Source organism: Canis lupus, chromosome 20 (assembly GCF_003254725.2).
Source record: "Canis lupus dingo isolate Sandy chromosome 20, ASM325472v2, whole genome shotgun sequence".
Taxonomy (NCBI): domain Eukaryota; kingdom Metazoa; phylum Chordata; class Mammalia; order Carnivora; family Canidae; genus Canis; species Canis lupus.
Window position 1 is genome coordinate 3,799,641 of NC_064262.1, and position 27,267 is coordinate 3,826,907.

General features: G+C 52.2%; 1 protein-coding gene across 6 annotated transcripts in view; it reads right to left on the reverse strand.

Annotated features, from left to right (window-relative positions):
- IQSEC1 (IQ motif and Sec7 domain ArfGEF 1) overlaps positions 1-9,901 on the reverse strand; it is a 377,913-nt gene extending 368,012 nt beyond the window's left edge. For all 6 annotated transcript variants that reach the window (XM_049098377.1, XM_049098380.1, XM_049098381.1 and 3 more), the window contains exon 1: positions 9,603-9,901. In XM_049098377.1, coding sequence (XP_048954334.1) covers positions 9,603-9,886 — 284 coding nt within the window. In that variant the 5' untranslated portion in view covers positions 9,887-9,901. The remainder of the gene's footprint in view (positions 1-9,602) is intronic.
- Positions 9,902-27,267: the final 17,366 nt, after the last annotated feature.

Consider the following 27,267-nt stretch of genomic DNA (forward strand, 5'->3'; position numbering starts at 1 on the left):
CCCTTATTCCATCTCTGGGTGAAGAGACATTCATACAACGGGTTAAGACTTTCAAAACGCCTCCGCTCCCACTGTTTAACTTGGTCCTCACTGCAGCCCTGCAAGATCATCTGTTAAATGGGGAAAAGTCGCTAGTGGTGAGGCCCCAGTGTGCTGGCATTTGTTGAGTCTTTCGGCCACACCCTGGCTCACCACAGGGGCCAGGGAGGGAGCAGGTCGGCCTACAGGTGGGCATCGAGTGGGGACAGGGGTCAGTTCCCTGGACACCACTTGTGGGTGAAGGATTTTACACATCTCTTAAGTTTAGAAGTGCTGAGCTGGGTAAAGCAGAGCCTTGAAGAAGTCTAGACAGAGATGCAAGCCCGTAATGGGCGGGGGGCACAGAATATTCTAGACAGCTCTGCCTTTTTGTGGGGAGTCCTCCATCCTTTTGAAACAATGTAAGTCTCCCTCTTTAACTGCAGGTGAAAGGGATGGTGATGGCATGTCTTGCAAAGGGTTGGATTCATGATCAGCTACATTAAATGTGCAGAAGCCAAACAGATAACAGAGAGATAAACGCCAAGACCCAGCCACTGGACTCTAGATCCCGTGACTCCTCTCATGTCTTATTTCTTCTCCATCTAAAAAAGAGGAAAAAACAGCAACACAAATTGGCAAGGATGAGGGGTACTCTTCTCTGCTTGTATTACAGATTTAATCTTCACACCCCCCTCGGAGGGAGGTTTCATAACCCTATTTTATAGGTGAAAACACTGAGGCACAGAGAGGCTTCGTGACTGGCCAGAGGCAATACAGCCAGAACGTGGTGGAGGGAGTGGTCTGGCCCCACAGTGTGTGCCCTGACTATGCATGAGTCTGTGCTATGTGTGTATCCTGACCAGGAGCCATCTAGAACCCCTAGCCACCCTGGGGGAGCTGAGTGTCCCCACCTGAGCTGCTTCTCCAGAAGGGTGTGTGAGGGGGGGACCTGGAGGCAGGGTCCAGGGACATCAGCCAGCCCCCACTCACTCACCAGTCCAAGAACACCACAGGCAACAAAGATCTACATGTATTCCTCCATCTGGAGCCTTTCCTTCTGGTTAAGCAATGCTTCTCTCCTTCCCATCTGGACAGGTAGTTGGCTGAGGGGACAGGATGGGACCACATTCCTTTTATCCACAAACCATGTGCTTCTGCTCAGCTCCACCAGCACCCTGAGCCAACCTCCTAGCACCCCACACCCCAAGTCCTGTAACATCTACCGCAAACTCCTACTCACTGGCCCTATGCCTCCCCCAGGAATAGGTGTCCTGTCCACACCTGAGTACAGTCCCAGCCCTCCTCTGCACAGCAACCCCAGTGACACCTGTCTCCCAAAGTCTCCCCGGGCCTCTCCAGCCCTCTCGCTCTGCCCAGCCCCACTGCACATACCCTACCCCTCCTCTCCTTTGCTGTCTTGTTCCCTTGCTCACTCTGCTCTGGACACACTTGTCTCCTCACTGTGCCTCAACCATGCATGCTCCCCTCTCAGGGCAACCCTCAAAGGGAGATCTGGTTGTCCCCCTGGATCCACTGTCCCGTTAGAGATGATGAAGCTGAGGCTCAGAGAGGTTCATTTCACATGCCACAGGGGAGGAAGGAAAGCTTGGGCTCCAGGCCATGGCCCCATCAGAGTCTTGGCCCCAAGTTGACCACACAGGCCACCAGCCCATTCAGGTTCAATTTCAGGCTGTCCAGAGGCCCCTGCAACCTATCCCCGAATAATCTACACTTGTGTACTAGAGGACATCTCTGCGAGGGTCCCTAGCAGCTGCCCTAGGACTGCTAGATACAGGCTGAAAACTTTGCCTTTGAGCACTGGGGCCATCCAGGAAGACAGTGAGGTCCACAGTGGGACCCCACACAGCACCTCATTCAGGCCTGCCACATCAGGCACTCTGCAGGCCGGTTGCAAATGACCTGCCGTGAGAGGCTCCTCTAGATCTGCCATCCCAGGACACCCTCCTTGGATGCCCTATTCCCTGTGGTTCAGAATGAGGAGAGCCAGGTTCAGGTGCCCTGATTCTGTGTAAGGCCTGACACTCTTCATGCAAGGGCATACACAGAGCAAACAAGCTGTTCAAATCAACAAGGGATGCAGGGGTGGGGATGCAGGGCCAGAAGAGGGGCACATATGTCAACACCCCATATGACCAAGTGTCCCAGCATGTCCTGGGTGAATGAACACATGGAGAAAGGCCTGAGGTTGCTTCACAAACAGCTTTCTAGCAGGCTGGCAAATGCTCGAAGGTTTGGAGTGGGGAAGCGGAATGCCTGGCACTGGCTGGGTGGCACTTGCCAGCTTTAGAGAGTCCCTTCCCCTACACGGACACACACACCTATTGCCTGTGACGCCCCACCAGCAGCAGGCTTCCACCATCATTCTCCCAAAAAGGGATCTGCACTCCTGGCAGTGAACTAACTCTTCCCAGGTGACCACAATGAGAGGCCAATTCGGACACTCAAAGAGAAAAGTCATAGCTGTCCTTGGCAGGGGGGGTATGGTGAGGGTGGGGCGTCCTGGAGTTAATTCTGAGTTGTTTGGGGGAGCTGGCCACACACAGATTTGGAAATGGCTCCATGTTTTGCAAAACATTTACACAACGTAGCAAACGGCTTTGAAGCTGCACAGTGGGGTGGGGAGCCTCACAAGCTCTCCAGGCAGACAGACCTGGGTGTAAATCCCACCTCTGCCACTGGGTGACAGCGGGCAACCGGCTTAACCTCTCAGAGCCTCGGTTTTCATATCTGCACAATGGGATGATAACAGCTCCCAGCTGTCACAGGGTTAGCTCAGGAAGAGAGACACTGAGGAGAAGGTGTCAGCTCAAGGCACAGTGTGGAACGGGCTCAGTTATTACTGTGGTTTGGCTATAATCGGAGCATTCTAAGTTTAGGTGCAAAACACCCCAGGATTTCTGTCCTGCTTCTCTGTGAATCTTGCCTCCTCCAAGAAGGAAAGCCAAGCATTTCACAATCAGGGCTCAGACACAGCACAGCTTGGGAAGGGTGAGCCAGTCTTGTTTGCCACTCCACACCCTCAACCCAGCTGAAATCTGGGAACTAAGCAAGTACCACAGGCTGGTCCCTGCCTGTCTGAACCTCACCTGGCCCAACTGTTCCCACTTGCAGGCCTGGCATGGCCACTGGCAACACCTCCCACCCCTACCCCTGCAAATCTGCCAGGCACCTCTCATCTCCCTTTTCACATGTGTCGTTTCCCTGGCTTGATATCATCCTCCTCCTCCTCCTCTTTCTAGCTCAACTATCACCTCCTCCAGGTAGCCCCTGTTGACACCTGAGGGTGGCCATCTGCTTCCTGCTCCGGGGCTGCACACCACTTGACCCCACTTCCTATCCTGGTCCAATATCTCTGCAAACTTTCTCCACAGGCCTATGTCCATGTTCACGGGTTTGCAAGTAGAGGCAGTGGGGGAGCTTTCCAGATCAAGGATAACAATCACTGAGGTGCTCAAGTGTTCAACAGTTAGTGAATAAGGATGCCTGGATGGCTCAGCGGTTGAAAGCCTGCCTTCCATCCAGGGTGAGATCCTGGAGTCCTGGGATTGAGTCCCCATCGGACTCCCAGCATGGAGCCTGCTTCTCCCTCTGTCTCTGCCTCTCTCTCTCTCTCTCTCTCTCTCTCTCATGAATAAATAAATAAATAATCTTAAAAAAAAAACAGCGAGTAAAAGCACATGCAGATAGCATAGCATTCATGTAGTGTTCGGCCTGGTTCCTGGTATACAACAGGTGTTCCATAAATGTTAGCTTCCCATCAACATGGTTCTAAATACCCTCAAAGAAGGACAGGCAGGTAGTACAGCAAATAGTATAAAACTTTAATTATAGAACTGGAGAGGGTAGAAGGGCAGAAGCCTTGTACAGTTTTCTCCGTTTCTCTGTATATTTGGAAATTTTCATAATAAAAGGTTAGGGAAAACAATCCTCAAAAGTATTCTCAATATCGTAGCTGTTCCTGCCCCTGGAGCTACCATTCACTGCATTCTCTAATGCCAGGCACTTTATGCAATTCCTGATTCTGATCTTTCTGAGCAGAAGTAGCCCTCCTCATGTACATGGTGGGGTGGGCGGGGGGCTGGAGGGTACCAGCTTCAGGAAGCCGAGGGCAATGCTTTGCCCTACTTGGAAAGCCCACACAGGACGGGGATCGCCCACACCCACTGCCAGGACAGGGCTTAACTCTTCAGGTGCTGGTCACTGGGTAGCCCGGAGGGTCCTCAAAGTGAGGCCAGGGCAGCTGGGGTGGGGAAAATTTTGAAAAACTCAAGATCGTAGCTCTTCACCTATTATGACAGAAGCACTTAGTGTTTCTTTCTTATTTTTTTTTAAGATTTTATTTATTTGAGAGAGAGCACGAGTGGGGTGAGAGCAGAGAAAGAGAGCACGAAGGGAGTGAGGAACAGAGGGAGAAATAGACTCCCTGCCAAGCAGGGAGCCCAAGATGTGGGGCTCCATCCCAGGACCCCAGGATCATGACCTGAGCTTCACCGACTGAGCCATCCAAGCGCCCCGCACTTTGTGTTTCCAAGAACTGGTCTGGCATATCCTGCTGGAAACACAAGCCCTAGGAAGGGACAGGATTCAGATGCCCAAGGCCACTCGGTGATGTCACCACCCAGTGACGCCTGCCTCACAGCTGGGGCCAGGGCAGCAGCAGCCTGGCCCGGGGCTGCACTGGGTGAGGGGTGGTGGACTCCAGTGGGCCGCCGGACAGCCTCCTGGCCTCAGGTGCTGCTTCTGCTCCATATCACTTAGGTGGGTTCGTCTTCCCCATCCCAGGTCCTGCGGCACACCCGGCTTGTCTGACTTTGTGTTCTCTGCTCCTCTGTGGCCATTATTCAGATGACACTCCCCCCCACCCCTGACAAGCTCAGACAGTGCCCTTCCCAAGTTAGGCAGAGCGGTGTTCTTTCTTACAAAAACAGACAGTAGAGAACAAAAGCCATCATCAGCTGTTGAAACCCTGCCGTAGATGAAACAGCTGACAAGTAGCCACCCAGCCGACAAAAAAAGGCTGCTGCCCCTCAAACTCCTGATGCCATCCTCACCCCCCCCCATCCCGGCCCCAGAGATCTCTGCAGGCTCCTGAGATCTCTGCAGGCTCCGGGGGCTGGAACCCAGGGGGTGGAGGTGGACGCGGATGTGGGAACGGGAGCCGGTCCTGGCTTCATCTCACACATGGCACTGCTCCCTGTTTTTCTTGAGCCGAGCCAGATAAAGAAGCTTTTCCCGATTTATTTTCCAGGTTGTAAAATAATCATTTGCTTAGCTTGTCAGACGGCTGCGAGGGAACTTCAGAGAAGCACGCTCTCCGCAGCCCTCTGCAGGCTCTCCCACCTGCCGGGGAAACAGGAGCGGCGATGGCCCTGAGCCCTGGGAGTCGGAGACACTGTCCCAGCCGGCCGCCTCCCACCGCGTGCTGCGGCTCGTTCTGGCCGACACATCCTCCTCGGCATGGGATACTCTGCCTTCTCTTGGCTGGGAGAACAAGAACGTTATTTCATGAAGCCGTGGACACCGTATCTCCTTCCGCTGCCTTGGCCTCCACCCTCTGGGATCAGGAAAAAACCTCAGGTCCTCTTGGGGCCTGTACGTGGTCCCCACTCTAAGAGGGGACAAGGAGGCAGAGACAGAATGCTCTCGGGTCCTTGGAGTTGGGACCACGGGTTTGCTAGCTTCCAGAGGCTCCTTCCAGGACCCTCCCAAGTACAGCCTGTGTCCTGACTTCTTGTCTGCCGTCCCTTCCGCACGGGCCACCCTTGTGCTTCCCTCCGAACTGCTTGCACCATCATCACGGTTAATGTCACCACAGACCCGGGGAGAGCGCTTGTTTGATAAGTCAACAGAGACTGGATGCCACTGGAAACCTCCCCCAGAGTGAGTCACCAACTCAGAGCTTCAGCAAAACGTCCTCTCCGAGTGATGTGACAGCGCCTGAGGGCTGGAAGGGACTGGGAAGCAAGGAAGGTCGCTTAACAGGGCCTTCCTTCTCTCCAACCTCTGGGGGTCTGGGTTTACTTCTGCTGAGACACCCTGGAAGATCAGAGGCTGGGAGGGGTCAACTCGTTCAACCGCTGCCCCCTCTCACCTCGGGTGATGTTGATCTCACATGCCAGGACAATGCTGGGCTTCCTCCAGCCTTGGAGGCCGGGCATCATGCAGGATCTCAGGGGTCATCTGATCATCCTGCAGCACGGAGGGCGGGTGGTGGCAGGTGAGAGCAGGAGCTAGAGCCAGACCACCTGAGTCCCTACCCCTTCCACTGCTAGGGGGTAGGAGAGCCTGAGCAAGTCACCTGACCTCTCTGAGCTTCAGTCTACATATCCATAGAATGGGAGCAGCGACTGTTCTTGTGGCCATGCAGCAAGCTGGTAAATGCAAAACCCTGCAGCAGAGCTGGGCATACAGGGGGCCTTCGGTGGGCGTGGCCACGAGGCACTCACCCCTGCTAACCGGAGATTTGGTTCTGCAGGTTCCCTGACACCAGCCATGTCTGCTCAAGTTCAAGCTGACTATCTAAAGGAAAGCACAGCAGTTCCAATCGATCTGGCCTGCCTTCATCCGCTGTGCCTGGACCTCCAGTGGGAGGGGGTGGTCCTGGAAACATCATTAGGAGGTAGCCGACTAAACACTGGTTATGAATTCTGATTTCAGAAACAAATCAAGTAAATAAGCCAACGTAACCAAAGGCATCTTCTTTCTTCCCTGTTTTCACCCCGTTGTCCCCATAGCTGAGAAAGTCATGATGCTATCTTTCAACAGAGAACTTCTGAGAAAGACCTAAAGTTTGGGGCTTGAAAGTTTCTGCTGTGCCTGGATGAGGTGGCTCAAGATCACTACTGTCCCAGGATGAGCCTTTTCAGGGATCTTTCTCCTGCATCCATCATCCCTCAGCAAAAGGGGGACATCGCACCTTCTGGATATGCAGGGGCAGCCTGTCCACGTGGTGGCAGGTGGTGAGGGGCCTGTGACTCAAGCTAGAGCAGCTGGTGGCTGCTTAAGAAAAGGTTTTTAGCCAGGCCCGCCTGAGCCTGACATGCTCAATACACCTTTGCCTTCGAGGACTCCTGTCTGCAGCGCCCACTGGTAGGTGTGCACCAGCATGGGGAGGAAGTAGAGCCGGGTGTCCCAGGGAGAAGTAATCCCAATGCCGTGGCCTTGCACTGGCTGTGGCCTCAGGAAGCTCACCCGCAGATGTTCCTGGCTCAACTGCAGGTGCAGGATCTCAGGAGGTCTCACCCAGGTTGTCCAGAAGTTTACTCACCTCCTGCCCATGCACAGTTGGCCCCAAAGAAAGGAGAAACTGACTGACTTGGGAAGAATCTGAAGTGCATTAAGCACCTACTGTATACCAGGCTCTTCCATGCCCATTATCTTCCCTAAACTCTCAGAAAAGGTATGGGAGGCGGCTGTGATCATCCCCATTGTGTGTGCATTAAAACAAACAAACTCTGAGGCTAGTGAGGAGGCATGACTTGTCCCATGGTCACTGGCTGGCAAGTGCAGAGCCGACCAACGGACCCAGGTCTGCCCACGTCCCTTTCTCTACTCAGAGCTGTTTATTCTCTTCCTCGGCTCTCTGCTTTTGCCTTGGTGTCTCACAGCACATGACTAACAGTTCTGCATGCAGTAGGCGCTTCATCAAAGTTGGCTGCTCTCAAGGAGGGGTGGTAGTGGTTAAACCATGCTGCTTGGGCATAAACCACTTTGCTACACCAACAGGCAGTGGGCACCTTGAATCCAGATGTGGGAAGAGGAACCCTCAGCTCATTCCCCCTACACGGTCCAGTGACCCTGAACCCCAAGAGTCTGAGAAGGCAGGTACGAGCCCACTGCCCCGGGTCTCCTGTGACAGGAGGGAGACTCCAGCATTCTCCCTCCCAAAAGGGCTGTGAAATAAGGCAGATGCTGGAAAATGGACCCAGCGTGCTCTACCCTGAAGGAACCCAGTGCTCTGTTAGTATGCTAGTGCCACTCGGTCTCGTTCGTCACAAGGCAGTCTGGGGGCCAGCAGCAAGCACAGCTCCTGGGGGCTCGTGCGCCCGCCCCACACCTCCTGGTCCGAATCTGGATTTTAGCAACATCCCCAGGTACGTGGTATGGATATTCAAGTTGCAGAAGCTCCCCTGACCCAGAACTTGGCCGGCAGCAGTGTGGCCACCGCTCCTCTCAGAGGGGATGCCGTCATAGGCTCTGGCTATAGCTCAGCGAAGGGAAGCCAGTGTGAGACCCCGCAGCCACATCCCCGGCTTCCCCCCGTCCCAGGCCACCGCCCAAATGTGACACTGGGGATTCCCCCACAGCAAGCAGGACTCACTGTCCCAATCTTCCCGTCCCCACACTTGGTCACCAGAGGTGACTTTGAAGAGAAAAAAAAAATGCATTCCCCTGGACGGTGCTGGGAGGCATCTGCCAACAGCGTGTGTCACTGTTGCCTACGAAAGTGGAATATGCATCCCTGCCCTTGTGTGTCACGTCTCTAAGCTACTGAGGACTTCACCTGGGCAGCCCCCAGCTTTTCTCTCAGTCCCTGCGGGGGGTGGAAAAGAGCTCAGCCCCCTGCAAGTAGCACCGGGTGACCCACAGCCATTGTGGGAGGGACCAGTGACACCAGAGAGCCAGGGGCGGGGTACATGGAGGAGGCAGCAGGGTCCCTGCTTTTTCTCAGTGACACCAGCTAGGAGCTGTCCATACGCCTCCCTCCTCCCTCCTCCCTCCCAGGATAAAGAGAAAGCAGGAGTTTGCTGCCCCGCCTGGCCTGCGACCACAGAGCCAGGAGGGTGACCCACACCTTGACCTCACCCTCGCACCCTCGCAGCCCTCCTTCTTCAGAGCCCAGAGGCACTGCCGGGCCGGTGCAGGACACAGGGTGGCAGGCAGGCGTCCTGTCCCACGGCCACAGCTTAGCACAGCCCCACAAGGTGGGGGAGACACCAGGTCTGAGATGACTGTACCTGGACTCAGGATCAGGAGCCCCTTCCCTCCCCCCCCCCCCCCCCCCCCCCCCCGCAGGATCTGGAGTGGGGAGCAACTCCTCCCCCTCGTCCCTGCTTACCCCAGGCCTCCCAGGAAAGCTTTCCTGAAGCTGCTGACAGCCAGCCGGGCGCCGACCCCGGAGTCCCGCGAAGCCCCCGCGCCCCGCCTCGCCCCAGGTGCGCGCCCCGACTTCCGCGGAGGGGACCCCGCACCGACGTGGGCCCCCGGGGGGCGAGCCGCCGCCGCCGAGAGCTGGAGCGCGCCCGGCCCACCCGCCCCCACCGCGGCCCGCTCTTAATCCTCGCCGGAATAGCCCGGGCGATGCGCGCCGCGGCGGGCGGGGGGCGGGGGGCACCGGGCCGCGCCAGGCAGAGGCGAGGGGCCCCAGGACGCGGGCCCGGGGCGCGCCCCTCGCCGGAGGCCGCACGGGGTCCCGGGCACGGCGGCTCGCGACCCACCCGGGCCCGCGCGGGGCGACGGCTCTGGCCGGTCCCCGCCCGCCGCCCGGCCCGGGGGAGCGGGCCCCGGAGAAGTTGGCGCCCCCGCCCGCCCCGCCCCGCCCGCCCCCGGCGCCCGCTTACTTGTCGCGGCGGCCGCCGAGCTCCGGGATGACGCCCAGCGGCTGCGGGCCGGGGCCGGGGCCGGGGCCGGGGCCGGGGTCGGGGCGGCGGGCGCACGCGGCCAGGTGGCGCCGGTGCCGCTCCAGCAGGCCGGCGTTCTCCCGGCTCAGCCGCGCCACTTGGCGCTCCAGCTCCTCGATGCGCCGCCGCCGGCGCGCCAGCAGCTCCTGCTGCGCCGCGACGATCCGGGTCAGCTCCTGCAGGTACTCGGCCGCCTTGCCGGGGGGCTCGGCGGCGCCGGCCATGGCCCCCACCCGCGGCCGGCGGAGCCTCAGGCGAGCGGGCGGCGGGGCGGCGGCGGCGTTGGGGCGGCCATGGCTGCGCGGCGCGGCGCGGGGCTCGGCCCGGGGGGCGCGGCGGCGCGGGGCTGCGCGGCCCCGCCTCGGCTCCGGCCCGGCTCGCGGCTCGCGGCTCGCGGCTCGCGGCTCGCGGCTCGCGGCTCCCGGCTCCCGGCCCCCGGCTCCCGGCCCCCGCCGCCCGCGCCCGCGCCCGCCCCCCGCGCCGCCGCCCTCGCGCTCCCCGCGCCGCCGCCCTCGCGCTCCGCCGCCCGCTGCCCCGCGGACGCGCCGGGGCGGGCAGGGCGCGGAGCTGCGGCCGCCGCGGGCGGGCGGGCGGGCGAGGAGTTTTGCAAAGTGCCGGCTGCGACGCGAGCGGGAGCGGGCGCCCGAGCGGAGGGCGCGGGAGGAGGCGGGCGGGACGGAGGGAGGGACGGAGCGACGGAGCGACGGAGGGACGGACGGACGGAGGGACGGACGGACGGAGGGACGGAGGGAGGGCGCCGCCTGCCGGCCCCGCGCCCCGCGCCCCGGCCCCGCGCCCCGCTGGGACGACTGTCGCCCCATCGCCCGCCACCCCCCCCCAGCAGCTCTGATGTGTACATTTAATCTAAAAAGAAATTCGGCGAAATAGACCTTCGTACTCCTATCAGCCAACGATTTTTGGTGTGAACAGAAAAATAGCGAATAAACTCCTAAGAACTTTGAATTCAAAAAAAGCACACGAGTCTCCTAAACGCTGACGTCCCGCGGCCGGCCCAGCGAGTCCCTCCGCGCCCTCCGCGCCCGGGGCAGGCGGTCCCCAGGCCTCCAGGACGCCCACCCGCAGCCGCGAGGTCCGTGCCGCGGCGCCCGGGCTCCGGGAGCGGACGGGACCGACTGACCCTGCGCAGGCGCGAGACTCGCCCGCAGCTGGCGTCGAGGCCTTGGGCGGCCCGGCTTGTCTGCGAGCTTCTGTTCCTGCAGCCGTGCTTTCTGTTCCTTGACTTTTTGTCATCTTTATCATTTTCATCCTCCAAAATTCTTTGGGGCTAAACTTACTTATCAATCCTTTTGGTTTGAGGAGTTAGGTTATTTCCATCGTTTCTCGTTTTCCAGCAAATGCCTTTAAGGCTATAAATTTACCTTTGGGTAAAGCTTTAGCTACATCTCATAAGTTTCTAAAACTCTACAATAATGTACGTTTTGGTGGAAAACAATAGTTTTCTTTGTCATGCGTAGCATCACACTGGCTTGGCTGACTCTTGATATTCCACACCCGTGTTTGTTGACTTCTCTCCACCCCTAGGAGACGATAAGCCCTCCAAGGCCCTAAGCCCTCCTTGGGTCTCTCCTGGGCATGGCCTATGGAGAGGGAGAGAATAGCAGTGGGGTCATTTATTGGGATACTCAAAATCAAGAAATATTCCATCAGGATAAGGTTATATACACACCTTGGTGAATGAAAACGCAACACTTAACTTTAAACTCGGCCCTCATCACTGGGCCAGTAATAGGCCTGTAGAAATTAATATTATGTTTTACAAATCCTGCACTTGTAGTGGTCTAGAAATTAACATCATTTTTAGAAGTCCTGTAAGTATACTCAGAAGAACACAATATTACATTCTATTTGTGTGTATGAGTCAAAGTGTTTATCACTTCAATTTATACATTTAAAATATACCAACATCTTTACAGTCCTATTTTAATATTTCCTCATTTAGAAATACTCCAGAAGCCTCCCTAAAAGGGAGGTGCCCCTGGCTTCTCTTGGCTTTTGGGGGGGAGACCTGACCCCAGAGTCAAGCACAGGGCTCCTGCCAGTGTTTGGGAGGGAAGGAAGCTAAATTTTAAATCCTGGCAAGGTCACCGAGGATGGTGGTGAGATGGAGTAGTGGGCCCCTCTCCCAGCCTCAACCCCTATGTGCCTGTCTCGCATCCCACCGCCACCCCGGAGGTGCCTTAGCGCAGTTCCAGATGGAAGCCGACCTCTCATTTCCATTTCCCCACTGCCTCCCTGCTCTCTGAAACCTGCCACCTCTCCACTTAGCAGACAAAGGGCCCAGTCAGTGCCAGGCCCTTGTGCGTGATTGACACCCCGGGCAGAAGTTTCTCTGCCCCCTAACTGGAGTTGGTCCTGAAAGTGCTCCCCAACAAACCTCCTACAGGCAAACCTATATCTCAATTTTTCCCTGGGAAGTAGCCGAGGACACCCCTCCACCCTGACTCTGTCTGCACATCATTACTTTTACCTTGTTATGATTCATGAGGTTTCCATGCTATTCCCTAAAGCTAGTTTAGGTCTCCCTGCTTATACAGATCAATTCTAAACCCTGAAAAGCCAATAATTAGCTTTTACAGTGTTATAATCATATAAATACAAGGCCAAATAATTTACCTTGAACTTCAGAGAAAAAGATGTGATGATGCATTCAAAATAAAACATAAGTAATGAAAATTTGAGAGGGACAGGAGAAGGAGATGCCTATTATGATCATTTATTAATTTTTACTATAATTATCCAAATTTGGCTCCTCAGTAAGATCGTCTATCTTTTTTAATATTACCATTTGTTGTAGCTTCTTTATTTTTCTTCTTAAAAACCTTCTTCTGAGAGCTCTCTGATTCACTGTTATAATTTGAGCTGGCTGTTTCCTTGGCCTGCTACATGGCTATCCTTGCAGATTTCTTGGCATTACACTTCTGGATTGGATCCATGGTTTCTTGGATTCTATGTATTCTCTTTCTTGGAATCATTTTTTATTTTGCTGGGTACATCCTCCGGCAATTCTCCCAATGACTACCTAGAAGAAGATCTTGAGTCTTTGTGGGTCTGAAAGTATTTATTTTGCCTACACACTTGATTGACAGTTTAGCTGGGTATAGAATCTAAGATTAAAAATCAATTTCCTCAAAACCTGGAAGGGTTTGCTCTGTTTTCCTCTATGACATAGTGTTATTAATTTTCATCTGATCATTGTTTACCTTGAATAAGAGATTCTCTGGGAGGTGGGGGTGGTAATGACCCCAATCAGAATGTGTGGAACTATGGTGGGGGGCATTTCAATCATCATAATGATGGGACACACTCTGATATTAATGGGCAAGACCCTGGGATACACTGTGTAAAGTCATTCCACCCAACCCAAACAGTCTCCCTCAAATCACCAAAAAAGGAACAAAGTTTGGGGGATTCATGCTACCTGATTTCAAGACTTATTATAAAGCAAGAGTAATCAAAATGAGTGTACTGGTATACATACAGACATAAAGATCAGTAGAATAGGAAAGAGTCCAGAAATAGATGTCCACACATGTAGGGAGAGTTGCTTTTCAACAGAGATACCAAGGCAACTTGAGGGAAAGGAGACTTGGGGACCCTACTCTTCCACCATCTTGCCCCCTCCTCTGGTGAGGGAAAGGAGAATCTTTTAACACATATTGCCGGAATAATAGGAGATTCACTTGCAAAAGAATGCCTCTTGACCCATGCCTCATAGCATCTATGAAAATTAGCTTCGAATAGAAAGTAGACCTAAATTTAAGAGCTAAAAACATAAAACTTCTAGGGGGAAAAAAAAAAACCAGGATGAAATGGCCTTCAGTTTGGCAAATATTTCTTAAGTATGATACCAAAATCCTGAACTTTGAAAGAAAAAAGGACAGATAAGTTGCACTTAATCACACACACAAAAAAACAAAAACAAACAAAAAAAAACTTGCTTTTCTATAGACACTGTTAAGAAAAAGAAAAGGCAGGGTGCCTGGGTGGCTCATCAGTTAAGTGTCTGCCTTCGGTGCAGGTCATGATCCTGAGGTCCTGGGATTGAGCCCCATATCAGGCTCCCTGCTCTGTGGGGAGTCTGCTTCTCCCTTCCCTCTATCCCTATCCCTGAATTGTGCTCTCTCTCGCTCTCTTTCACTTTCTTTCTCTCTCATAAATAAATAAAATCTTAAAAAAAATAAGTGGAAGAAGTCAGTCACAAAAACTACTGATTGTATGATTCCATTTATACACAATTTCCAGAATAGGCAAATCTATAGAACCTGAAAGAATTGTGGTTGCTTAGGGCTGGACTGAGGGTAGCAGGTAGGTGAAGATTTCTTTATGGGGTGAAGATAATATCCTGAAATGGATTGTGGTAATGTTTGTAAAACTTCATGATTGTACTGAAAGTCATTGAATTGTACACTTTTAAAGGGTGAACTGTGTGGTATGTGAATCATATCATAATGAAGCTATTAAAAGGAAAAACCCGGGCAGCCCAGGTGGCTCACCAGTTTAGCACCACCTTCAGCCCACGGCCTGATCCCAGAGACCTGGGATCAAGTCCCATATCGAGCTCCCTATGTGGAGCCTGCTGCTTCTTTCTCTGCCTGTGTCTCTGCCTCTCTCTCTCTCCCTCTCTCTCTCTCTCTCTCTCTCTGTGTGTGTGTGTGTGTCTCTATGAATAAGTAAATAAAATCTTAAAAAAATAAAAATAAAAAATAAAAGGAAAACCCCCATGGTATCTACTAGAATGGCTTTAATTAAGAAGATGGACCATTCTTCTTCCAGAGTCCCCATCAGGTGCAGGGCGGAGGGGTGGGGAGTGACGGGCAGGTAACCAGCTTCTCCAGGCTCAGCATGAAGCCCTCCCAGGGCCCCTACCCACTGTAACTGGGGGGAAGCCTGGCCTGCCTCTGCTCAGTGCGCCTCTGCAACCTCCAGTCAAGAAGCCGCAGATGTTCCTATTGAAGAAATAGCTGTGTGAGTCACTGCGATGGACACAGTCAAGTTATAGGTCTCAGCCCCCGGGACTGAACTGGACCCCAGGACAAAGGTTGCAAATGGGGCAGTTGGCTGCCCACTCCAACCCAAGATGGGCAGCGCTAGAAAATAACGTGCAACATTTTAAGGGCAGAAGTTTTCATACAAAGAATCTAATTTGGGGCCCCTCTTGGACAGGCCCCTCCTGGCTACAGTTATCCCAAGTGGATGGTGGATGGCTGCCCTTAAGTCTTCTCTATGCTGTCACATTGCCGCCTGTCACTCGGCCCCATTCTGTTGGCCAAGCAAGTTCTGAGGCCAGCCAGGTTCAAAAGAAGGGCCGGTGCAGGGCCCTAGGCAGGCTCCACAGGGTGGGGGATGGAGGAACCTGAGGTGGGGCTCAACAGGGGGCAGGGGGAGGGGCTTGACCGAGGGCTCAATCCTAGGACCCTGAGCCAAAGTCAGATGCTTAACTGACTGAGCCACTCAGGCACCTTCTTGCTATTTTTAAAAGATGGGTTTCACCGCGTTGATGGGTTTGTGGGAGGAAAAGCACTAATTCTTAGTCACTGCTGGGGTGGCAGTTGCCACAAGTTCCTTGAAGGACAACTGGAGAATCAAACTGTCCACTGGATTTCAAATGCATATACCCTTTGACCCAACAACTCCAGTATTAGGAATTTATCCCACAATAAATTCACTCACATGCTCAAAGGAATCATGGAGAGTATGTTCTGTGGCACGTCTGCAGCCTTAGATGACATTGGGTGTCGCCCTATGGGTTGATGAGAGTGACCTCAGGATAGAGAAGGTGACAGAAGTCAGGCCCAGAGCTGCAGCCATAGATGTTTCTAACAGTGTAAAGATATGAAGGAATATGCAGATTGTGTGCTTGAATATGTATAGACTACTTCCAGAAGGATGCACTCCAGATAGTGCTGAAAGTGAGTGCCTCTGAAATTTTTATACCTCCTCGTGTATATTTTACCTTTCTACAAAATGGTGATAGCCTAGGGGTGGGGAGAAGATTGACCCTTTGGCCTTTTGAAAAGTTCAGAGATTGTTTTCCATGCACATGTATTCCCTTTTCAAGATAGAGCCGTAATAATCAACTGACAGAAAACAAAAAGGCTTGGGCTATTACCTTCTCCATGCACGTTAGCCTCTCATTTCTACCACATTCTGTGGGCTGGAACCGTGTCTGATGAATCCCTGCTCCCCTGCTCCCACATTCTGCTACCAAGAAGGGCTCAGGAAGCATCTGATGAATGGATGGATGGGTGGATGGATGGATGGATGGATGGATGGGGGAATAAGTGACCAAGAAGCCTACGAGGCGGGGCCAGTCCCTGAGCTCCTAGTTCAGACCTGAATCAGCATAGGGGGCCTTCCCAGAGCTCCGCTGGGCTCCCTGCTGCCCTGGACCCTCACTAGCAGGAATTAGGGGCCCGACAACCAGGGAGGAACCCCCCATTTCCCCTTGCACACCCTTACCCCTACCCCCGGCATTCCTTGTCTTCACTCTCCAGCTAGCCTGACCCTTTGTTAGGTACAGACAAGTAATGCACAGGACCAACAGTCAGACAGACAGACAGAGTGGTAGAGCCAGTACTCAGAAGTCTCAGTTGGCCACCAATTTGCTGATAAACCCAGGACGACTCTCTTCTCTTAACTCTCTCTTAAAGCTTCATGTTCCCTATCTGTAAACGTGGAGATTGAGCCCCCTTCCCAGGCTGCTCTGAGGGTAAAATGGGGTCACAGACGCAGACACACAGAAAGGAGCCTGGCACGAGTCAGGTGCCGTAACACTGTCCTGCCCCTTCTCCACTCGCTGATCCCTGCCCCCGAGGTTTGTCAGCATCACCAAGACCAGGTCGGGATAGAGACACTGTTAAACAACAACCCTTAGTAGGAAACTAAGTATGTGCATTCACATAGTAGCCTCTAGAAAAGTAGAGATAGAAGGCATAATTTTCAAAGCAATAGAGGCAAAAAAAAAAAAAAAAAAGAAGGAACAAAGACCAATTTAAAAATGAAACAATGGGGATCCCTAGGTTGTGCAGGGGATCCCTGGGTGGCTCAGCGGTTTAGCGCCTGCCTTTGGCCCAGGGCGCGATCCTGGAGACCCGGGATCGAATCCCACGTCGGGCTCCCGGTGCATGAAGCCTGCTTCTCCCTCTGCCTGTGTCTCTGCCTCTCTCTCTCTGTGTGACTATCATAAATAAATAAAAATTTTAAAAAATTAAAAATAAAAATGAAACAATGAAATCATGATGGATTGCAAACATAAACCGATGTGGCCAAATGAGTCCAAATGTACCAACAACTGCAATAAATATTCATGTTGCCAGCTCCCCTATTAAAAGGCAGAGACTTCCAGGACTCTCATGGTGTCCAGCCATCTGTACCTACAGGAGGAAAGGTGAGACAAGCTCTCCCTCCAGGGTGGAGCCCCGGCCGGCTCCCCATCCCACCTCACCTGTGCCAGTGTTCCGGACCACCAAGCCTCAGCGCTGGCCGTTTGGCCCTTTGCCCAGTGGGTGGCTGAGGAGCACTTTGTCGTCGGCTGTGTGGGGCTGGCTGGGGTCTGTAGGTACTTAGTCATCGTTTTCCTATGGATCAGGAAAGATGCTCACTCCTCAGCTCTCCCCCTTCCACAAGCAGGTAACTGGCTATAGTTGGGAGCAGCTGCACACAACAAAGTGGGGTTGAAGACCCTCCTGAGCTCTGGCACCTGTTGGCTTCTGGAGCATACGTGCACAGAGCATAGGATCAGGACTCAGGCCTGTATGCTGGGCCTAAATGGAAGACTTTCATCTTCCCTTCGGAAAACGGGTCTTCAGAATTAGATTGTTAGTGCTATAGCTTGCTGGGGCCAACAATCCCTTATTGCAAGTGAAGCGGCTCAGAGAGGGAGAGTGACTTGTCTGAGGATGCAGAGAATGTTAATGGCAGCCCACCTCCCAGGCAACCCCAAATTTGGTCGTTCAGATACTGCTTTTGTGAATTTGGCCACCACTGGATATGCCTACATGCCCTCTTCATTTTTCTCTTCAACTTACTTTAAAAACAAACAAACAAAATATCTTTGATTTAAAAGCTCTCTTACCAAAAGATTTAGTCTGAAAGTTTTGTATCACTTACCATAATTAGAAAGCAATCCATAGAATAAAAGGGAATGAAAAAAATGTTAATATCTGGATAAAAACTGTTGTCTTTCTACACTGTGAGTTGAGGCCTGTTCTTTCTGGATTAACAGACCTATTAGCACATAGCTGAGCCCTTCTCTTTCATATAATCAGAAGGACTGAAGCAGAGACCCCCCCCCCCCAGCATCCTTTGTTGTTTGGGGTGCTTTTTCTGTCCACACCTCAAACGACCTTGGGGACTTGGTCTCAGGGGTCCTAGGGCCCCACTGGGCTTGTCGAAGCCTCACCCAGAGTCTCTGGCTTTCTTTCTTTCTTTTTTAAAAGATTTTATCAATTTATTCATGAGAGACACACAGAGAGAGGCAGAGACACAGGTAGAGGGAGAAGCAGGCTCCCTGTGGGGAGCCCGATGCGGGACTCGATCCCTGGACCCTGGGATCACGACCTGAGTAGAAGGCTGAGCTGCCAAAGCTGCCAAAGCGTCCTGAGTCTCTGCCTTTTAAATGTAAGATAAGGATGTGTAACTGTGGGGGATGTTGGAAGCCATACATTTAATTGGAGAAATATGTAAATCACCCAGTTCTGCAAGGGACTCGGAGGTGCCCTGAGGGGTGTGGCTTTAACGAGCTGCTCTCCTGTGGGAGGAACGTGCAACTCTCCCATGTCACAGATGGGGAGCCTGAGGCCCTTGGACAAGAACTTCTCCCCTAAAGTCTGCAGCCTCTCAGGGGCCCAGGAACATGTTTGCTAAGGGGGGATGAGGAGAGGAGGGAAAAAACCACACTGACAAACATGTCAAAATGAATAAATGTTTAATTAAATGTCCAGAGAACATAACATTAGTCAATTAGTCAATTGCATCTCAACTCTGCGCTGGGAGAGTTATATATAAATTCTATTTAATGAGGCATGTGGGTGCCTTTTAATATGTTTGACGTGACATGGTGTGGATATGCCAAACAGGACCCAGCGGAGATCTTAAAATAGCCCTGCCCACAGAGAAGGAGGGGTTTGCAAAGAGCCCACTTGCATTCATTCATCCAACTATTCCTTCGGCAAGCACGGAGTCTGTGAATTCAGCAGAGCCCATGTGACAGTCCCTGATTCTGCTGGAGGATGGCTCAGAGTCACTGCCTCCCTCGGGCCCTCCCGAACCTCACTCCTCCCTCCATCTCCCCCAGTGCAGGGCCTTCCTCCTATGCACGTGGAGAAACTGAGGCTCAGAGAGAGCAGGGCAGGCGTGAGGTCGCAGAGGACCACCCAGTGGGTGGCAGGGCGGGGATGAGCACCCGGGCCTCCCTGCTTGCCTCTCCCGGCCGCAGGCAGGCCCACGTCGCCCCCCATCTCCTCACACCCCCCACCCTCTCCTGGATCCTCATGAATATGTACAGAGCTGACCCCGTCCAGCCTCCCCCTTCCAGAACTCCGCAAGGAAGCCCATTACAGATTCATGTGGCACCAACTGCATTTCTAATTAAGAGAACACGGTTGTTCTAATTTTAACATCACTCCGTACTACCTCCGACCGCCGCCCCTCCCTGTCATTTCTATAAGGGATGTTTTCGCCTCCGAGGAGCATGTGCGGCCCCAGCTCTTGTCTGTTACTTGGGATGAGTCATCTTCTGGAGGGCTCTTCGTAACGTGGGTGACTCGAATCACTTGTTCTGGGGTCCCTGACAGATGCTTCCTCCATTAAGTGGAGACCGCCCGCCCACCCAGTTAGCACTGGGACCAAGTTGGAGGCTGGGGGCCACGGCCCCTGTTAACCCTGACCCTGAGAATAAAACCCAGCCGCCTCCCCCCGGGCTGCCAAGCCTCCGCTGCTGACTCATCTCCTCCAACTCTCTCTCCTGCTCCCCCCACCTCCCGCCTAGGATTGCCAGATGAAATACAGGGTGCCCAGTTAAACTGGAATTTCAAATGAAAGGCAAATGATTTTTTTTTAGTTATAAGTATGTCCTACGCCACGTTGGGGACACACTTATACTAAAAACTCATTTGCTACTTCTCTGAAATTCTCATTTTAGAAATTTAACTGGGTATTCTATATTTTTATTTGCTAAATCTGGCAGCCCTATTCCAGGCACACCATCCCGTTGCTATTCCACGATCACACTGCTGGCGTTCCCGCCTCAGGGCCTTTGCATGTGCTGTTCCTTCAGTCTGGAGCACTCTTCCTGCCCCATCTTTGCTGATTCCTTGACACTAAGATCTCAACTCAAATCTCACTGCTCCAGAAGTCCTCCCTGACTGCAGACTGAAGTGGCATCCCACCATTGTTGCCATCATCCTCTCTTCTACAATCTGGTTTTGTGCTTCTTGTGGCACAGACCATGATCTCTGAGATGACCTTGTATGTGTGTGGTTTTTCTGTCTCCACAAGGTAGAGTCAGCCTGTGAGAGGAGCAAGTGTGCCTAGCAGGGGGACACACAACATGTGTGTGTCGGATGTTGTTGAACATGTACAGGCGCCCCTTGCAAGAGAGCTTCCGTTTTGCCCACACTGTAGCTGCGGAAACCGAGTGGGGAGGTGACTGACCTGTCCTTGGATCCAACTGGCCCTTTATATGCCAGGAGCTCCGCCACGATTTCCCATTCACTAACTCATTTCATCTCAAATCAGTCCAAATGACGGAGGCATTACTACTGCTTCCATTTCCCCCCTAAGGAAATGGAGACATGGAGAGGTTCAGCAACTTGCTCAGTCACACAGCTCAAGAGAGGTGGAGTCAGGATTTAAACCTAGGCCTTCTGGTTCCAGAGGCTGCACATGGAGGACAGTGGCCTGGTCCCGCCCCTCACTTCACCCACTTAAATGTTTACAGAAGACCCACAGAAGCCCTGTCCTAGCCACACAATCTCAACACTCTCCTGACCTCATTGGTGCTCCTCCCTGCTACCTACCACCACTGCCCCTGGCCGACTTGGCAAGTGCTGTTCCCTCTTCCTGGGGACTCTTCTCTTTTTCTCTTGTCCACGAGAAAATCTTTTGCCATTCCATCAAGATGCCTGAACAAGTGTCTCCTCTTCCAGGCAGCCCTCCCTACCTATCCCCTCTCCACACTAGGCTGGGGCCTCCTCTGAGCTTCCTCAAGACTCCTCCCACTCTGGCCTGGCTCCACACTGGACCGTGAGCCCTGGCAGGGCAGGGGTGGTTTAGAGGCCTTCCAGGGCCCCCGTGCCCAGTGCAGGCTGGGCTGAGAGGATAATGGACGTTCAAGATTGTGAGGACCATCCCTCCTATCAGCAGGGAGCCTCAGCTGCATTTGCCCTTTGTGTCCTCAGCAGGACTTTAGTTCCCATCTCCGGCCGTCCCAGGCCAAACGGAGTTGACTCCACTGATGTGACTGGAGCAGGAACGGCCACAGAGTCAGGGGATCTCGTTGATGGAGGAGCTTCCAGAATTTACATCCAGGTTGGGATTTTGGCTCAACAAGTCTCAAGGCCCACTCAGAGGAAAGTTTTCCTAGGGAAAGTTATCCTACGGAAATAACCAGACAAGTGCACAGAGCAATATGCATGAGGATGTTCATCTTGGGGAACAGTAAAACACTGGAAACATTTATAAGAGTAAAACGGTAGAAGCAGGCCGAGTGCCCATCCCCAGGGATGGCTTTAGTGACTTGTGCTGCATCTACGCCGCGCAGCTGGCCTCCGCCTGCACCTGCTGTTCCTCCCGCTGTCTGCCATCATAGCCCCATCCCCTTCAACCTCAAGTCTTTGCATGCACTGTTGCCCCTGTCCAGATCACTCTGCCCTCACCTCCTTACCTGGTTAGCTACTACTCACTCTTCAAATCCCAACCCAATCATCACTTCCTCGGTGTGTGTGGGGGGTGCCCTCCCTGTCCAGGTGAAATTCCAATAACATGGGTCTTCCAGGAGCCCATTATATTTGCAATGGTCCCTGGGCTGGTGTGATTCTCGATTTATCTTTCTCCCCAGTTGGACTGTAAGCTCCACAAAGGTAAGAACTGATCTGTTTTGTTTCCTGATGTAAGCCAGAGTCTAGCACCATGCCTGGCACACAAGGGGTGCTCAATATTTGTTGAAAGGACGTATGTATTAGTGAATAACTAATGGATACAGACCCACACTTACCGACATGGCAAGATGCCCGTGATATATTTACATGCATGAAGAACGTAGGTTACAAAATCTCTACAGCTTGCTGACATTTCTGTAGGAGAAACAATTTCTCTGTATGCATATATATAAAGGAAAAAAAAATCTTGGACGAAAGCACAGCACATTGAAATGGAGTTAGCAACCAGCAGAGGGGCTGGGGTGATGTTTCTTTTCTTCTCGCTTATCTGTAGTTTCTGCTTCAATTAGCTCAGATTACCCTGTAGTTAGAAAAGTGCATACAAATCCGGGGGGGGGGGGTGGTCTTGTTGACATGCAGGTTCTGATCCAGCAGGTTTGGGATGGGGCTCCCAGGGGACTCCCCTGTTGTCAACTAGAGGACTAGTCTCTCTCTTAGATGTCCTGAATCAGGCAGGGAGAGCCAGGAGCTGCCTGTGGTGTCCTTCAGACCCTCACATTGGTCATTGTTGGCTAAATCAGGCCAGGGTTTGGCGGGGGGGAGGGGGGAGCTGGCCCTTGAGCCCATCTAGACCAGCTTAGCTCTCCCTCTGAGGTTTAGCCTCTCCCCTGTGTGGACAGGGCAGTCCCTTGAGGGCAGTAGATGTGCTCCCCAGAGACCCGGCTCAGTGGGCAGCTAGGACTGGGCACTGGGGCTTCTCCTTCCTTGAACCCTTAGTTCCTCGGAGCTGCGAGCACCTCATCACAACCCAGGGGGACACAGAGACCCAGAGAGAGGAGGAGACTGACTAGATAGTCAGAACCAGAAGCAGAAGCCTAAAGGAGACTGGATAAAGGACAGAGGGGCAGAGCAAGGCAATGGCACCTATTTTCCCCAGAGACAGCCCAGCTACTCCCCCAGTTGACCTATCAGGGGTGAGGGCATCTGAGCCTCACATACATTTATCCCTAGGAGACCTCTTTTAGCCCAAACACACCAGATTCCTGCTCAGGCATGGCTCCCCATTGCCTATGGGAGAGATTTTACAATTTTTTTGACTTTCATAGAATTTTCACAAAACTGTATCCTCCCCCAACCTTTATAAGTTGGCATCTATAGCTTCTCACCCTACATTCATTTATTTTTTTTCACCCTACATTTAAAGGTATTCCTTTATCAATAGGAAATAGAACGTATTAAACATTTTGCAGGATGAAATGCAATGACCATCTACCATAATTAGAATATTTTATGATATGACTTGACAAAATAGATTATAATTATCAAATTAAATATCCTTCTCAGAATCTGAAATTACGTGAAATTTTATTGAATGGGTTTTATCCATTTCGTAATTCAAAATGTAAGAAACCTTTTCAAAAAGAGTCCAGGGAGATTGGAAAGAATGAGTTTTGCTGAGTTGTCTTTGGCTGTCCTGACTTCAGAACATCTCCTTGCAGGCCACATGTCCTCCGGGGTGGGTGTGGGGGATGTTACAAGGCTGGGAGAGACAGGGAGCTTGTAGTTTGAATTAGTGATCCCATCATCCTAAGTCAGTACTTGCCATCCTCCCTGAGTCTGGGAGCTGGGAGCTGGGAGATTTTTTTTTTAATTTTTATTTATTTATGATAGTCACAGAGAGAGAGAGAGAGAGAGAGAGAGAGAGAGAGGCAGAGACATAGGCAGAGGGAGAAGCAGGCTCCATGCACCGGGAGCCCGACGTGGGACTCGATCCCAGGTCTCCAGGATCGCACCCTGGGCCAAAGGCAGGCGCCAAACCGCTGCGCCACCCAGGGATCCCTGGGAGCTTTTTATACCTAGCACAATATGCCACAGCTCCATTCCAAACAGGTGAGTATTCAAACCCAGGCTACTAACTGTTCCTGTCTACTGCTCACTGCTTACTGTCCCTACGTGAGTTTCTGGTCTTGGGTTCAAACTGGTTCCTCTGCTGAGACTGTTACAGTCCAGGTTGCCTCCTCCTAGGACTCTTCTCTGACCCACCAATATGGCACCTCCCTTCTCTGAGGTTCTAGCACTTCCATCCCATAGAAGATGCTTGTCTGTTTCCCTCCCAGCCCCTCCATAAAGAAGCCCCATCTGACTTGCACTCTCTTCCCCTTCCGCTCATCCCCGCTGGCTCCTTGGGAAGCTGCCAACACATAACCTGAGCTAATAAATGCTTGGAGAATAAATACATGGGCAAGCAGGGCATTGATAAAGAGTGCCAACATCCCTTGGAGGTGATAACAGCAACTCAACTTTCCTGGCTTAGGGAACAGAAGTATTGACTTGGCAGCTAACATGAATTAGTCTTCAACCTGGGTATCTAAGAAAAAGCCCTTGATAATTGTTCTCTCCCACTGATGGGAAGGGTCATTTCAGTGGTTCCTGAAAGCAAAAAAGTGATTACACTTACATATTTGAACTCCCTTACCCCCCACCCCATGAAGTCCTCTTGCCCACTGCCTTCGGGACCTGTGGGTGGTAGGAGCAGGGAGCTGGGGTTGCAGCCATCCCCTTCTCCTTCTGCATTTTAAGATGCTTCAGCTCCAAACCTGTAATTTTTAATGGGGGTAAAAAAAAAAAAAAAAACCCTTCTAGCATACACAGGATCTTTTGGCCACCCTGTCTCCTCCTCTATCTGTGTCCATCCCGGGCAGGTTGCCAGAGAAAAGCCTTCTCATCTGCTACCTGGCTTGTCATGGGGCCCCCAGGGAGGGAGCGCCGCTGCCCTGGGATGTTTATGCCTTAATGCAGTGAAATAGCTCACATCTTTCATTATGGGTGAACTAAGACCAGTCCTTGTCCATCTCTAAGATGAAGGGCTCCTCGTCGACGCCAGCTGACTGGCTCCGGCTGCCAGATTAAGTCCTGTCTGAGCAGAGTGGGAGGAGTGGGAACGAGGGCTCAGAGCGATTGGCCATGTCTGCGGGGGCCACAGGGAGGGAGCATGGAGATACGTGCATAGAATTTTACCATTTATGAAATTCAGGTTGAAACCTGGTGGACTGAGGGTGGGTTTCTTTGACCCACACGAGTTGCTTTTCTCTACTCTTTAACCTTGAATTTTATTACCACTATTTATAAAGTGGAAGGTTTTATCCCCACAGCCCCCAAATCTGGATTTTGGGAATCTCTAGAAAACCACAAGAAATGGTGCCACTGGCCTTTATTCCCCACGTGGTGGCCGGAGTCAAGCAGGTGAAGCCATGCACCCAGGTCACAGCCCCACTACCAGCTCGTTGGGCGTGACATCTACCCGGCCTGTCATGGTGACAAGCCCGTGCTGGATTACCAATTTGCTCAGTCGGCAGCTGGCTGAGGGGACAGTGGGGAAAGTTTCCGAGAGGGGATGAGTTGTGGCTCCTGAGACCATGTATTCAAGCACCAAATGTCTGCTCCCACTGCGCTCAGAGAGATGATGTGACTTACCCAGGGTCAAGGTCACCTGGCTGGCAGGTGGCCGAGGCGGGCATTGTCTTCAGTGCCTGGGCCTGTCCACCAAGCTCTGGGCTGCTGCCTTTGCCTCACGTCATCTCCATGGGGAAGGGCGCCCAGGGAGGCAGCGTCGCTGCCCTGGGATGATTATGCCTTAATGCAGTGAAGCAATGGGTCCCTCGGATTGCATTTTCCTGACTCTTATAAACGGGCTTTATTTGCTTTCAGTAAATACTCCCCAAATGAAAGTGGTCACCTGATGAGGCTGCTAATGAAATCCTCCACAGAATTTTATTTGCTAATTACATACAACATAAAACTTAACTAAATAATAGATGATCACCAAACCCATGGTCTCGGGTTTTGTTTTCTTCCTTTTCTCCCTCTTTAACGGTGATTGCTCACTTTACTTGATGTAAAAATTGTAGATCTTAACTGGCTCCTTGAGAATTAATCACAGGATAACATGCTCACAGGGATTCGTTCCTATACCCGTGCGAGCTGTCTCAGCTGCGGAGGCCAGCACCCGGCTGGGTGGGGACCTTAAATGTCAGGGAAAGGGGCTAGGACATGGTGTGTGACTCAGTTACGACCCTGGGCTAGTCGCTTCCCGTCTCTGGGCCTCACTGTTCCCATCTGCACAGTGAGGGAATTGAACTGGATCAACGGGCTTCAAAATTTTATTTCAGAAGCTTAAGACCTCAGACAAAATATCAATATGTAAAATATCAATGTGTATCTCAAATACAAGCCACCACTGATCAATACATAAAAGGCAACCGTGATGAATTTGCATCAATGACCTTGATTCTTCACCCCTCCTTTCACACCCTGTGCCATGTGGCTTTGTAGGGCCTCCCAGCAAAGGGTGAGTCTATTCTCCAGGCCCTGATTCTAGGTCCAGACATGTGACTTGTTTTGTCCAATAGGATGAAGTTCAGAGGATGGTACGCCAGTCCTGGCCTAGCCCTCAAGAAGCTGGATGGTGTTCCCGCTTGTTCTCTTCCCTAGGTTGTCACCATGAGGAGGACATGTGTCACCCAGCCTGTGGGTCCTGGGAGGAGGATGAGAGACACACAGAGTAGAGACACTCCCAACTAAGCCCAGGCTAGATTAGCTGATCACTGGACTCATCAGAAATAATTAATGTTAGCTGATCCAGGTCACTGAGATGGGGGGGTGAATTTGTTACACAGCAACAGCTAACTGATACATTGAATACAAAGTTGGGTACATGAGTAGGTATTTTATAGTATTTCTCTTTTCTTAAAAAAAAAAAACGATTTTATTTATTTGTTTATTTGAGAGAGCGCACATGAGTGGGGTAGAGGCAGAAGGAGAAGGAGAGGCAGAAAATCCCAAGCAGACTCTGTGCTGATCATGGAGCCCAAAGCGGGGCTCAGGCCCATGACCCATGAGATCACCACCTGAGCCAAAACCAAGAATCAGATGCTTAATCGGCTGAGCCACCCAGGCGCCCTAGCATTTTGTCACTTGTCCTTTTGGAGTGACAAAGTTTTGTTTTGTTTTTTTAAATCAGCATTTGAGTGGAGCATAGGCAGTTCACAGAGAAAAATATAATGGCCAATATACAAACAAAAAAATTCACCTTTGGTGGGGATCCAAGAATTTGAATTAAATTTATAAAATTTAACTTCACTTACCAAACCAGCAAAAATAAATATACCTGGATGGCAATGTGACGTGCTGACAAGGACAGGGGGAATAGAATCTCTTGCATCCAGCTGGTGGGTGTGAGAACCGTGCAATGCTTTGGAAATGAATTTAGCAGCATTGAGGAAAGCTGATAACAGACACACCCTTTGCCTCAGCAGCTCCCTGCCTTGACATGCCCCCTGAGAAACTCCGGCCCCTGGGCCCATGGAGCCTTGTACAGGAACATTCGCTGGAGCACTACTCAGTACAACAAAAACTTGCTGCCCAACGATAGGGGAATGAAGAATTAAATTGAAATGAAGCTTTATGATAAATGACATGACATCTGG